Raw genomic sequence first — 15,763 nt, forward strand, 5'->3', positions numbered from 1 at the left:
GTGTGTTTTTTCAAAGATCACGGTCATAAGCTACAAAGAACATACAATTCCAATATCGATTATTGATCGCAACACCTAACTTAGTATTATCTTAAGCAAAAGATTTTTTAACACGACTTTAGTGTATAATAAAATAAAATGATGTCTATTTGTCAGTTCCATTACACAGACCATCATTCACTTTGTTTGTTGACAAGTCTTAAGGATCCAACAGGATGACTCGCCAGGTGGGCACTATGTCTTCAAGAGTATGATATTATCATAGTCTACAAAAGTGGAAGAAAACACCAAGATGCCGACTGCCTCTCAAGAAACCCTGTGCCAGACCATCAAGACTTTGATGAAGATAGTGACTGTCTCGCAGCACTCCAGGATCTCTCTGCTGAGCAGAAGAAGGATGCCAAGATATCTCAAATTACGCTTGCCTTAAATCGGTCAGAGGATGTGAACGGACAATTTAAGGTAGTGAATGGATTACTTTGCAAGAAAAACTTTGATCTGTTTGGAAAGAGTGTCTACCAGTGATTCCTAAACACATGCGCTTAGATGTTCTACTGAAATTCCATGACACACCTGAGGCCGGACATTTAGGATTTATTAAGACATACGATAGGATCTGCAAGAGATTATTCTGACCAGGTTTGTTTAGGAGTGTCCGTCACTGTGTGTCGCACTGTTGAGAGTGGCAGAGGAGAGAGGCAGTTCCTCAGAAACCACCTGGCCAACTCATACCAATTCCACCAGCCGAAACGCCTTTCCAGTGTGTTTGGATTGACCTCCTTGTACGATTTCCAACGTCTGCTAGTGGCAATAGATGGATTATTATTTGCACTGATTATCTGACACGCTATGCCATTACAACAGCCGTAAAAACAGCCGAAACATTCGAGGTATCCGAATTCATCGTAGAAGACATTGTATTAAAGCACGGTGACCCAAGGTCGTTAATTACAGATTGAGGGAAAGTTTTTCAATTGAATCTTGTGACAGAGATAAACTGTCGGTGCAACATTACTCGTCACATGACAACTGCCTACCATCCGCAAACTAATGGGCTCACTGAATGCCTTAATAAGACCTTGACCGACATGCTATCAGTGTTCGTCAATGTTAAGCAGATCAACTGGGATGAGGTGCTACCTTTCGTGATGTTTGCCTACAACATTGCCAAACAAGACACCACAGGATTTATGCCGTTTTTCCTGGTGCATGGGCGTGAGGCGAAGACGACGATGGACACTGTGTTTCTGTTACATCTTGATGACGTGGACGACGACTGCAGGCTACATTGGACAGATGTTAACCAGAACTGTGGAAGCTTGGCAGTTAGCTCGACTCCACACGCTGCAGGCTCATGAAAATGATTGCTGAATGTATGATGTGAGCCACTGTCCTGTTGTTTACCGGCCTGGTAACCTTGTCTGGATCATCACTCCTGTTTAGAAGGTTGGTCTCTCTGAGAAACTCCTCAGGCGCTACTTTGGACCTTATAAAGTTGTAAGACAGTTGTCTGATGTTACTTATGAAGTTGAAGATTTTGACCCCGACACAAGACGACAAAAGATCAGAGATACGGTCCACATCCTTCGAATCAAGCCCTATAAGGATCCCGCAGCCCAGGGTAAATTTGAAGCTCCAGCAACAGGAAACAAGTGAAAAGGTGATGAAGAACGTAGTGGCATGGGTAGTTCTAAGAAGATCACCACCAGGGTGAACATCAGTCATCAGGAGTTGGAGTATGCAGGACCGATGACTCGTTCCCAAACTAGGAGGACGTAACACCGAGTCGCTGTCCTCTTAAAGAGGGAGCAATGTCGCAGAGGAAGCTGAGTAGCACAATCGCGTTAGTGTAGTGGTTATGATACTAGACTGTTGCATGGAGGGTCATGAGTTCAAAACTCACCTGAACTGTAAAATTTTAATTTCTATATTCAGCCGAGTACATTCTAGAAGTATCCACAAATGGCAAGAATCATTGTACTTGAATGTTCTGTAGCTGTATATATACCGTATGTGTTCTGGCCAGAGGCAGTTTGCTCCACGCTCTTGTATGTGCAAGTGCTGAATAAACATTTGTTAAGTGAAGTTAGTGTTCGTCATTCATCTACTTACACCTTCTTCTACGTGACAACATCTTGCATATCAGCCATATTGTATGGATGCCATCTCTGTGAATACACAGATTTTCGTCAGGATTAAAAGCTGAGGGTGTTCAAGCTGGGGTTCTCATTAGAATGATGGACACACTGAAAACATGATCAGTTCCATGTAGCTACTCCAATTCAAGGAAATTTTCACTTCAGAGGGCACAGCCCTGCCTAATTAAACCATCATTACGACATCACAGCACATACTCCAGCTTCCATCCTCTGTATCACAGTCCTCCCAAAAGGCTTCCTGGGGGTTTAAGATGAATATGACAATGCACATCATGTACTGTATGACGGGGTGTCCATTCATCCTTTGTAACCAGGAAACTTTGCGGGTTGATGTGAGGAAGGTATATGAAAGCAACATTGCTCCAACTATATATTTGATGCAATTTTCTTCCAAGTGTTCATTTGGAAATATGTAGGAAAGGACCAGTGTTCGCTTCCTGCAGCAATTATTGCCTTAAGGAAACATTTTTTAGGTATGAGCAAAGGCACATGCCAGTGATCTTGGTCTGTTACAATCATCTCTTGACTGCCATGTTAATTTCATTTCTTTGTAAACGAGTTTCTTGGCACTGCTGTACTTGGAACTCTGGACTACAATGTCACAGTGGTTGGCTCTGAGCACTATGGGACTTAACATCTATGGTCATCAGTCTCACAGTGGTTGTATCTGTCATATGAAGGCACTTGAAAATGCTATTAGTTTCATTTTTCATTTGACAGATTTTTTGTCAGATAAGCATATACTATAAATGAAATTTTTTCGTCCTCTATAATGCTTATATGTGTCTGTTATAATGATACAATCTGCTGTTTTCTGTATGGTTCGTATACATCATGGCTACAAATTCTAAACATTGATACATAAATATCATGAGATACAATTGTTTTCATGAATATTTACTTCTTTCTGTGTCTCTTTTTGCTCAGGATGCTTCAAGGATGGCTTTTTCGTGATGCATTTTGGACAGTGGAAAGAGCACAGGCATATCTTACTGCTGTCCCAACCGTAAGTAATGAATGTGCCTGTGTTGATGTGTTTTGCAGTGATTTGTTAAATAGTCATTTTTTAGAAAGTGTGTTGATCTTACTGTATTGTTCAGTTGTCAGTAATCATCGTGACCCTATATAGCAATTAGTGGTCCCATCATTGTTGCTTCCTATTGTAATTATTGTTGTAAAACATTTTTTTACTATTTATAAGTTCCCCTTGTAAGCAAGGAAACATTTTCCTGTTTGTTAAATTTCAAACCAAAAGTCATTCCATAATTCTATGAAACTATCCTATATAATTCTTTTGAATCATTTTAAATTTATATCTGTTTAGTAGCACTCGTCATCCAGTTCCTTAGTGCCTGCAGAATGATGTCATTTCATGTGCCATGCCTTTGTTTTAATTGACTGTGATTGAGCCATTGTTGGGGTCTTCTGCTTTTCCCTCCATCTGTCTCAGTAGGCTTTGGTCAGAACATTCTGTTTTGGTATAACCATCTTGATTTGATTTCCTGCAAATATTATGTCAGAAGAGTAGTGGGATAGAATTTATTTCAGACTCCAACTTTGGCTTTAACTGCACATATTCTTTCTATTTCACTATGTTCTTTTCATTTTCTGTAGATGGTTGCACACCTAGATCTTGTGTAGGCACTACTGGTTTTATAGATGATATCGCATTTATGTACTGACATGCCAAACTCCATTTGGGATACCTTAATTTCATTTAACAATGTTGAAGCCCACCACTCATAAAAGAAAGAAAAGAAGAAAGAAAGAAAGAAAAATTGGAACTGTCTGTGATTGCCTCAGAAAATTTTATTTTAGTCCTGCTTAAAATCATGTTCAATTTTTTTGTTGTGTAATCTTTCTACATACACTATGATAAGTGCCTAATTTTCTAATTTTACTGAGTGCATATTCGTTCTTGTAAGAAGTCATGTTGCATGCTGGAAACATGGAGCACTTTCGTTCTCCCACATACGATGATTTCTGATCAAACTGACTTGATTCTCAAGTATGTTGTCACCTTGATTTTGCTGAATCGAATTTTCAAAATGCAGGTGATAATTACTGACAATGTGTATATGCTGCCATCTGCTGTGTGATCTTAGTCTTGAATGATAACACTTAAGCTCAACTTATTATACCCAAAACAGGAAGTCTCTCTTCAGTTTTTTACTGTCAGATGTAAATATATGTTGAATTTCACAGTTCATTCCCTTCTATTTATCTGTATAAATGTGCCTCACACACATCTGCTTCACCAGGTTACACCTGAGCTCCTCAAATAAAATTACACGGCCAGATGGCTTAGTGTTAAGACATTGAACTCTCATGTAGGAGGATGGTTGTTCAGATTCATGCCTGACTATCCAGATTTAGATTTCCCTAAATTAAAATGTTGGAATAGTTCCTCTGTCTTCGCTTTTTCATCTCTAATGACCTTATCTTTGACAGGGCATTAAACAATAATCTTTCTTCCTCTAAAATAAAATTTTAAAAATCTGAAGCTGGATTTTACAGTCTGATATGCCTTAGGCCATAATAAAATGATTATTGCTGATATTTTTAAAGATAGTTAGCATTAGCAGACATTGAAGGGGAGTGAACACATTTTACGGAATCAAGAGTGCGGCGAAAGCATGATAATGGCAAAAGATGGTGGAGATTCTTTGAACAATTAGAAAAGGATGACAAATTAGAAAATACAACAAATGTAATAAAAGACAGAGTAAAGGAAAAAGATGGCATTAGGAAGAAATATACTTACTAGCTGTGATTGTCAAATCGAGAAGATACAGAATGCTGTAATGCAACAAATAGCAACTTGGAAATGTTGCTGTTCCTTGATTTCTTTGTTTCCCTCTGTTAGTCTTGGATCCTGTGTGCTTAAACATTTTTTTGTAGTCTGTTTCCTTTCCCCTGTTCAGCTCTTGTGAAAGAAGTATTTTGCCCTAGAACAATGGTTCTCAAACTCTCTCCAAGGGAAGCATACACCCTTTGGGTCACCAATTTTGCTCATTTTTCACACCACTGTATAATTCTAAAGATGTATGAAATGCTGCTCCACTAAGATGTACTTCTCGTGTTTCATGTTTTTGTTTTCAAAAAATTGAGGTTCGGAGTTTTACAAGCCTGTTGAATACCGTGTGAGAGTGCTGACCCCGTCGAGCATAGGTAGGTGTGTGTGTGTGTTTGTGTGTGTGTGAGATGTGCATTCTGGCCTGTTATGATGTGTTGACTAACAAATTGTTCACTTCTGATGCCAAATTGAAGTGATCTGCAACACAGAAAATAGGAAAGCAGCCAACCTTGCTCCAATCCAAGAATAGTGAATGTATCTGCTTGCTATTTATGGTCCAAAAGCAATACAAATATAGTGTTTAAGTGAAGTAGGTGTAGCCTGGTCTGACTTCTCTGGGATAAGTGCCTCAATGTATTGATAAATAAAAGTTCATTTCATCAAGATTTCTTATAACTAATTATGACTATACCTCTATGATTATTATTGGTATTTTTATTATTATTATTGCCCCCCTTCAGAAGAAACATGATTCATTGTGGTGGTGCAACTGATTCATTGAAGATTAGAAATAAGAGACAACGAGGCTGAAACACAATATGGACAGACTTGTAGTTTGCCACCCTAGCTGGCTGTGCTTATTTATTTATTTGTTTGCTGTCCATGTAACAGTCAGTTTTCGGACATTGTCATAGATTTTAGTTCACTTATACAAAGGTTTAGTTAACATAAGTGCAATCATTTTTTTATTGCAAAAACAACCTTATGTTATATATACTGTTTTACAGAGAGATATAGTGTGTAAGATGAGAAATGATCATTTTTGTGTTGCAAAAACGAACTTATGCTACGTACACTGTTTTATAAAGGGAAATTACAGCTTGGAATCTTCTACAGTAACAAATTTTCTCTATTAATAAATGCTTAAATTTATTTTTTAAACTGTGTAAATTAGCCCTCTTGAGGTCAGACGGAAGTCTTACAAAAGATGGTTCGTATTGTATGCAGACTATGGTCTGAAGCTTTTTTTTTTTACTTGCAATTCTGTGAAAATTTTCCCTTCCCCGTGTATTCTACCTATGTACATTACTGTTTGTTATGTTATATTCTGGATTCTGTTTCACAAACATTATTGCCTGCAGGATGTACATCGAGTAGATGGTTAGTATTTTATATTTTCTGGAGATTTCTCTGCAAAGCTTTCTCCTGTTTATCTTGGCTACGTCTCTTAGTGGTGTGTGGTGTTTTTTTAGTCTGGAGAGACTGTCTGTATAGACTGCTGGTGCCTCACCCCATATCTCAGTACCATACTGAAGATGTGGACTTATCACTCCGAAGTTTATTTGTCTCAAGCTATCATGGTCCGGGAAGGCCGAGACCCTCTTCAGGATATACACATTTGTACTAATTTTCTTACAAATATGGTCTATATGTTCTTTCCATGACAGGTGTTCGTCAATAGTTATGCCTAAAAATTTGTGCTGGTTTCCATAGCTAAGGGCCAATGGAGGTGTAGGTAGAGTTCTATCTATTTTCTGACTATAGCTAAGTATAAATTGCATTGTCACTGTCTTTTCTTTATTTACGAGTAGCTTATTTGCAGTAAGATAACTTGACAGAAAATTATAATTGATTTCACCAGTGTTTGTAGTAGTTTGCATATCATGGCCCCAGCTGATAAAAGATGTGTCGTCAGCATAGCTTACAACCTTGCAGTTTTGGGTTTCAATTAAATCATTAATGTGCACAAAAAACTGGAATGGCTCCAGTATACTTCTTTGGGGCACACCACATTGAAGTATCTTGTGGGTTGATTTTACCAATTGTTCATTTTTTTTAATAAGTTATCTTGAAATGTGTTTCCTTTCTTTCAAATAGGAGGTAAGTAGTTTTAAGGCTACCCCTCTCATCCCATATGCTTCTAATTTATGCAATAGGATTGTATGATCCACAGTATCAAAAGCTTTAGTCATGTCCAGGAAGGTGCCTGTTACCTTGTCTTCTTGATCTAGCTTCTTTAATATTTCATGTATAAAATTTGCTGCTGCTGTTACAGTAGATCTTCCTTTCCTAAAACCATGTTTTAGATTGTTAAATAAATTATGTTTGAAGAAATATTCCTCAAATTGATTTGATATTACTTTCTGTAATAATTTCTAAAGCTCTGAAGTTATTGGCCTATAGCTTTTCATGTCAGTTTTCATTCCCTTCTTATACACCGGGAGGATTTCAGTGATTTTCAAAATATAGGGAATTCTCTATGGCAGAGGGAGATATTTATTAAATGTGTCGGGGGCTTCACTAATTCTCCTCTGTATTCATTTAGAAGCTTAGGTGAAACATCATCCCAACAACAAGACATTTTAGCTTGAAGTTTTGGAATGAAGCTGGCACAGGAGGTACAAACATGATATCGTTGATGAATCCCCATAAAAAAAATCGAGTAGTGTCATGTCTGGGGAACGTGGACGCCAAGCAATTGGTGCATCATGACCAATTCATTGACCGGGAAAGCAGTCATGACCAAAATCCCAGATGTCAGACAGGTAGTGGGATGGTGCACCATCTTGCATGAAGTAAATGTTTCATTCTTGGTCATCCTCATCGATCTGTTGACAGTTCTCTCACAGAAAAGAAAGGGGCCGTACAGTTTGTTCTTGCTCAATGCACAAAAAACGTTCAGTTTAGGGCTATCACGAACATGTTGCAATGTTTGATGTAAATTTTCACTGCCCCAAATCCTACAGTTATGTGTGTTAACCTTGCCACTTAAGTGAAAGGTCAACTTGTCTGAAAAGATGACTTTGTCCAAGAAATGTTCATCCTCATGTAATCAATTTAACATATGCGCACAGAAGTTCTTGCGAGCAATTTTATCAATGTCTTTTATTGTTTGTACGATCGTCAGTCTGTATAGTTTCAAATGCAAACGGTTTCTTAACACACGCTAAACAGTCGTATGTGGGATTTGCAGCTTGTGAGATGCACCCCGGGTAGATTTCGTAGGGCTGTTGACAAAACATTGTCTCACTCACTCGGTGTTGTCGTCAGATGTGGTTGGGCGACCTGGTGATTTCCCATGTTTTACCTAGCACCCTTTTCCTACCAAACATTTATGCCACACATAAATTGTAGGCCTACTCGGATGATTTTCAGTGTACTTGGTATGGAAATTACGCGGAACTGCTGTCGCCGACTTCGATTCTTCAAACCCAAACACAGCTAGCAAGCTTGGATCCAGTGAAGGCAGCCATCTTTAACGCCACTAGCACTACTTATGGTGCGATTCAGCACTAATGAGCTATGCGAGACAAAACTTGATGTATTTCCGTACAAATTTACACTACAGTCACCTCTGTTGATACTATGAATTAATTTATATGAATTTCCAAACTTGTAAAGTCTTTTTTGAAATACCCTGTACTACATTAACCGTCAAACAAATAATATTCTTGCTTTTGCAGTTTTTTTTATTGGACCTGATGTATAATGAGTCAATGGGATGTTGGTGGTGCTTATTTCTAACAATCTTTTTTATAGTTGGTCTAATGTTACTAAGTGCACATTGTAAGTCATGCTCATAGTTCATTTTGTTCCTTATCTTTGTTGCCACCACTACCATAGTTATTAATTCACTTTTACACATTTAGCAAATTGAATCAATATTCATCAGTTGTTTCGTGATAATATGAGTAATAGATACTCCCCATCAACCTTTCACGAAAAGTTGCCATTTCTGTGTTATCAAAGTCCATTTTCAGTGTGTTGTCTTCATAGAGTCTAAGAATTTGTTGTTTGCCTTGAATTTCACTATCTGAAAATGCTCTTTCTTTCAGTGAAAATTGTCTTTCATGTTGATTATCCAAATCAGTGAACTAGGTTCATTACTGATGACAAGAACTGCCCATTATGACTAGGTGTATGGCAAATGAAATAAAAAAAAAGAGTAAAGATGACTTATAGTGATTGTGCAAAACTAAATAGGTTTCTTGGTGTGTCTCTGAAACAGCAAGCATACAGTCCATGTGTATTACCAGTTGGGACTTAAGGCAGTGGGACATGGACTTTGAATATGAGAAACATTCAAAAATTTTGGGTTGAGCAGTGGAGAGATGTAGGAAAACAAATTGTTAACAGATTAAAGTGGAAGATTTAATTATGACTGTAATAAGAATGAAATGGAGGTGGGTAAGACGAATGGATGGTAGATGGACCAAGGAAGTTCTTTCCTGGGTTTCAAGATATAAAGTCTGAGGTTACAATCTAATAGAGGGTGGGAAGACCATATTATAAAACTTGCAGAGGTAGAAAAGCTACATGTAGCTGGAGGTCACAATGCATGGAAAGGTAGGAAGGAGGCCTTTATCCAGTAATGGATGTCAAATATCAGATGGTGGTGGTGGTGGTTTAATAAGTGTTAGAGCTGAACAAAGTAGTAATTATAGAAATTATTTTTTAAATAATTTATGGTCATGACTAAACCATAATCAAACACTTTTTGTTTTTATGCTCCAGGAAATTTAATTTTACCCCTCATGGTTAATTCCCACCTCTGCCCCCTCCCCTGTTTGGGAATCATTGCTCTAGATGCTCTGGATTTGTTGGTTTGCTAACTTAGAGCCTTGTAGAGCAGCTGGTGAATCAATACTGATTGGGTGTATTCGTTGCAGAAGTACCTGATGATGGGAAATAATACAAGTATGGAAGTCTGTGTAGTAAATTAGAATATGCATTTGACATACAATTCACTAAGTGGGCCACTTTCAACAAATTTGTTGGTGTATTTGTAATAATAAAATGTACGGATATCAGCGAAGAAAGTATTGTTGTAAACATCACAAATAATTTAATATTATATGTGCTGTTGTATGTGTTATGATCAGAAACTGCTGTCATTTTTCATGCTGCTTTGAATGTGTTGCTGTCTTTAGTTTTTCCTTCCTTTTTGTTACTCAATCTCCAGAACCTACTTTTCGATTTAGTCAACATTCTTTCCATTTTACTTTGTATGTTCTTTCTGTCTCTACTTCATTTATAGAACTGGAAACTTAAGTACAAAGCTGAATGAAATGAAAGAGCTGTTTAACAGAAATTGGCTGTGGCAATCCCAGCTATGATTTGAAACAACTGGATGAAAATCTCAAATTTTTCATGAAAGATGACAAGGATACAGAAGGAAAGAGATGTCACTTAAAGCACCAAAGAAATCGGATAAAGTACATAATAGGAAATGAAAACAATTTTGGGATATTATTGTTCATATTAAAATGCTGATAAGTTAATATAGTGAAAGCAGAGATTAAGGTGTAAATGTTGTGGTAACCACATAATATGAAAGACTGGTCCAAGTAACACAAACATGGCTTTATTCTTGAGGCACTCGACAATAACGGAAAACAAAACCATGGTTCCCCAAGTAACAAGACAAAATACACTGATGTGAACGGCACTCTGGGACATATAAGAGGGTTCAGTTAGCACTGCTCTGCGCATGCTTCCCACAGGCGGTCCCTACACTGATACAGTTGGCAGTCGATTGAAACATGTATGCGTGGCAACACCACACTCGGCACCCTTCCACTCAAACATAGTAGTCCCAGGATATAACACACCTCTCCCTCGTGCGAAGTGGGCACCCAGAAAATGGAGGAGATACCAGCAGCCAAATGAGAAACATATCCATCAGATCTGGAGTGGCAGCAGCCAGTGCTGATGGAGGCAGCGGGCTGATGTGCTGGGTGGGCACCTTAAAATAGGGGTGCAGCATGCAGGGACGTGGGCACGCTCGAGGGCGGTGGGTCAGTAGGGTACCCTATGACAGCGCCAATGAGGAGGGTGCCATCAGGTCCCAGTGAGGAGGCGGTGGGGCAGGTCCCAGTGTGGAGGCGGTGGGTTTGGAACTACTGGCGACGTGGGCTGATGCAGTGATGGAGAGGGTGTAGTGAAGGCGACCAGACTGGGACAGCAGCCTGCAGCAACAAATTCAAGGCTAGAGGTGGACTGTTGCCCGGCGGTGGGACAGCCAAGAGGACAGGGGCACCTTCACAGCAATTGATGACGAGCTTGAGGCGGAGGGCGACAGGGCGAGCTGCGGCAATGGGGGGCTGCACTCGCGAATTGGTAGCATTCAGCAGCGAGTGGGGGCACAACTGATCAAAGTGGTGTGCCACCAGCCCATCGACAGTATAGGCATCATACAGACAATATCCCCAGCAGCAGACAACAATGGCCAATATCCACTTGGAACAGTGAGCAAACTCGAACACCCCCACCAGCGATCCTGGCATGAAGTAACTGGAAATACCTGTCTGTGGCAGGTGCTGCGAGAGCTGCAGAAGGTGGAGGAGCGTTTGTGGAAGCCGGCCGTGAAGCAACTCAGCCGGGCTCCACTCCCCCATAGGCATGAAGCAATAGGTGCTCAGAAAATGGAGAAGGGCATCATCAAGTAAAGAATCTACAACAAACTTTTCATTTGGGATTTGAATATACGCACTAGTCGTTTTGCCTTGCCATTTGATTGTGGGTGGAATGGCAGAGCCATAATATGACCAGTACTGTGACAAGAACAAAACAATTGAAAGGCATGAGAAATGAACTGGCCCCCATTATTGGAAACTAAGGTACAAGGCAATCCCTCAATAGAAAAAACCCTCAAAAGGGTACGAATTGTGACCTCAGCTGATGTTGATGCACATCGGAGAATGTAAGGAAACTGGGGAAATGCAGTCGACATGAATGTGTTCCCATGACTGGCGTGTAGTGGGCCATGGAGACAAAGATGCCCTGGGAACTGCCTGTTGTCGAGCACACTACTCACAATCTGTGATAAAATGGCCAATTTTGCTATCGATCTCTGGCCCAAGACACTGTCAAAAACACAGAGGTATTACCGTAATGAATAATAGTTGCACAGGGGGTCTGAAGCCCGACCCGGTGGTTTATCTGGCCAGCCCTGTTGAATAAATTGAACCACCTGATGGAGAACTGGGTTGGCATCAACCACAGCTGCTTTGCGCGAGCTTGTAATAGATGATGGCAAGAGCCTCTTTTTTCCACCTGAGATTAACACTGCTGGGCTGGGGTGAGAGATTTAGAGGTGAAAGCAACAGGTCGTTTGGAGGCATTGGCGTATCGGTGTGATAGGACCACACTGAGGCTGTACTGTGAGATGTCTGTCACCAAAACTGCTGGTCCAGAGAGAGTGTAACTAAACAAGGGGCCGAGAGTAGTTCAGATTTCAACATTTGAAAAGCACGTCTGCAACCCTGGGTCCATCAGAAAGATACATTCTTGCGTAACAAAGCATGTGAGGGGTGGGCCAAAGCGGCCGCCCATGGCATGAATTTATGTTAGCAGGCTGTCTTCAGTAGGAAGGCCTGAATTTCCTTTTTGGACGATGGGGTGAGGTCCAGACAGCAAAGGACGAACCCCATCTCATGAGGCCTCAAACCCCAAATAAACAATAAAAGGTTGAAAAAACTGAGATTTCCCGAGGCTACACACTATTGACGGTAAGACAGAAAACAAAGTGCGTGAAATTTGCAAGAGATCGGCCATGGAGGAGCCCATAACAGCAATATTATCTGGCTACATACTATTGACTGTAAGACAGAAAACAAAGTGTGTGGAATTTTTAAGAGATCGGCCATGGAGGAGTCCATAACAGCAATATTATCCAGATAATTTTTTTATATTCCTATTTACTTCCATATTCAGGGATGCTGCAATGGCCTTACGATCACTGATTCCCTGTTCTGCACTTACGGTCGAAAAGTTCGAGATCTGTTTGTTATCAGTAGGTCCAAGATGCTATCTCCATGAGTCGGTTCCCTGTTTGATTGCTCAAGGTAATTTTCGGATAGTGCATTCAGTATGATGTCACTCGATGCTCTGTCCCTACCACCCATCCTAAACATCTGAGTGTCCCAGTCTATATCTGGTAAATTGAAATCTCCACCTAAGACTATAACATACTGAAGAAATTTATGTGAAATGTATTCCATAGGAAGGTCTGAATTTCCTTTTTGGACGATGGGGTGAGGTCCAGATGACAGAGGACGAACCCCATCTCATGAGACCTCAAATCCCAAATAAACAATAAAAGGTTGAAAAAACTGAGATTTCTCGAGGCTACATACTACTGACTGTAAGACAGAAACTGTAAGACAGAAAACAAAGTGTGTGGAATTTGCAAGAGATTGGCCATGGAGGAGCCCATAACAGTAATATTATCTGGATAATTATGTCTTTATTTTGAACAACCAGATGTACAAGTTTTCCACACGATGAAGTTCATTATCAGGCAAAGTTGATGTGATCTTTCACTTCATTAAGTTGTGTGAATGGGGTACAAAACAATGAAAAGATTGAGTGCCTTTAATCTTCTGACAAGTGTTATACCTTTCCTTCAGGACGCTGTCATAGACTTCTTGTATTTCCTCACAATGTACAAAAACATAGGTAATTCCTTTGATATGTTTTTTACAGAATTCAAACATTTCTTGAGGTGTTATGATACGATTGTCATCAGTCCGCTGCAGACTTGCTTTTGTGATACCTCGCTTTGTTGTACCCCTGACACCATCACAAGCATTCTTCCCATGGCATGAAGAGAAAAAGTGCCATTCTACATCAAACCCAAAATCTTCTTTATGAAAGGAGATGTTAATAATTTTTTGTTTTGTTTTTATGTTGACTTGCTGCCCCATCAGAAAAGTAAATCAGTTTTTTTATGGAAGGGTGGTGCTGTTCAATGGAGTTTGTTAATTTTAGTTGAAAAATGTACACTGCTGTAGTGTTGTGTTCAAGGTAGTCACTTATGACACAAAAGCTGTGGCCCATTAGTTTATCTTCATCTTTATAATAGAATACAAATGGATGAACTGCGGTCTGTTTGTTTACACAGTGGTGCCCTTGTACTTCATCTTGAACAACAAAGGAATAATTTTCCGAAAAGTCAGCAAGAACTAAGCATTCATCAGCTGCCAAGGTTTGCTTTTTGTCTTTCAAAAAGTTGCTTTGAGCTTTTGCAATGAAATTATGCATTTTCAGATTTTCAGTGTTAGCCACCAACACTTCAAGAAACTCTTCTCGTGATTTTATGACGGTCACCATTTCAGTTCTGTCTTGTGTCACCCATTGTTTGTATTTTATATTGTCAGGCATCAAATCGTCTTCTTCGGATTCTTCAAACATGCTTGTTTGCCTGGACAATCTTCACATTTTCCCTTGATCATACAATTGTAACTGTCAATCTTCACATATTCCGTTGATCATACAATATTGCATACCATAACTTCCAAAAGGTCTTTATAGTCAACTGTAAGATTTGCCCCATCTATCATCAACTTTACGTTCTGATGATACAAACAAACACAAACATAATGGGTGCCAGATGCCCCTACAACAACACACCATCTTGTTCTCAACTCACAAAACTTTGATCTTCCAATTTTAATGTCAGGATTTTCTTTTTTAAATTCAGTGAATAGTTCATTTACATTACACAATATTAACCTTTTTTGTCTTTGAATCTTAGAACCATTTTCTTTCACAGAAACACAGTCTTTTTTGCCAGACATCAAACGGCTGTTATTGTCATTGTCATAATACTTAATAACTTTATTGACTGTGTTTTCATCTACCAAATTAGATGCACTTTTCTTTTGTAATGCTGGTAAAATTCCCTGTTCTTTTACTAATTGCCTTGTTAACTTAACAAGACGTTCTGACACTCAATTTTTGTATTCAAGGCACTTGGTGTTTTATCTTGACTTAGTTTTCTAATTTTACTAGCAGGTGATATACCCAGGATTTCAAAAGCTCTATCTACTTTTTAACGGTTGCTGATAAATCACAAAATTCTGTATCTGAGGTTTCACTATCCTTTCTCTTGTGAATTACAAATATCTTAGAATAACATGTTGGACACAATGATTTTCCTGGTATGAGATTGACAAAAGGGCTTTTATTTTTAGAATAATGATCAAATGTTATTTCTCACAGACATTTTGTTGTAGGTTTCTTATGTTTATCAAAAGGGCCCATGCAAGACTGACCAAAAATATGATGATGAATTTTTTTTTTTATTTTTTTTTTTAAGTATTTCATTTCATGGTACTTGCATGTTGATTTGACCTCTGGGTCGACTTGTAAGTAAAACAACACTTTTTCTTCTTCACTGTAATCTTTGATTAAAGTAATGTCTTTAGGGTACACTCCATACAGACTTTTATGACATGCTTCATTAATAATAACATCAACAGAACGTGGAGGCACCATTTTCAACTGCTCACTTCAAGAATTTATAGCTAAATAAGTGTGAGTAGACAATTGTTGGTGTGAGGGGGAAGACAACAGTCAGACTTGTATAGGCTTGCAGATGCAATTGTTAGCCTGCAGAAACAATTACCGCAGTGTTGTTTCGACAAATAATCATTAGCTAGTGTAATGTGGTGTGTTACATTATGCAGTTGGTATACTTTATATGATTAGCCTACCAGATATTGCAGATGCTACAAAACGTATTTTTGACTCGTGTCTGTAATCTTTTTTCCATAACTTCCAAATGAATCTCAAAGTTGAAATT

At 39.0% G+C, this 15,763-nt stretch overlaps 1 protein-coding gene across 8 annotated transcripts in view; it reads left to right on the forward strand.

Annotated features, from left to right (window-relative positions):
• LOC126262725 (alpha-N-acetylglucosaminidase) overlaps nucleotides 1–15,763 on the forward strand; it is a 367,572-nt gene that overhangs the window by 112,736 nt on the left and 239,073 nt on the right. For 2 of the 8 annotated variants that reach the window (XM_049959520.1, XM_049959524.1), the window contains exon 9: nucleotides 3,087–3,165. The exons of the other annotated variants lie outside the window; for them this stretch is intronic. In XM_049959520.1, the coding sequence (XP_049815477.1) occupies nucleotides 3,087–3,165 (79 nt within the window). The remainder of the gene's footprint in view (nucleotides 1–3,086; nucleotides 3,166–15,763) is intronic. 8 annotated transcript variants of the gene reach the window in all.

The sequence above is a fragment of the Schistocerca nitens genome, chromosome 6 (assembly GCF_023898315.1).
Source record: "Schistocerca nitens isolate TAMUIC-IGC-003100 chromosome 6, iqSchNite1.1, whole genome shotgun sequence".
Taxonomy (NCBI): domain Eukaryota; kingdom Metazoa; phylum Arthropoda; class Insecta; order Orthoptera; family Acrididae; genus Schistocerca; species Schistocerca nitens.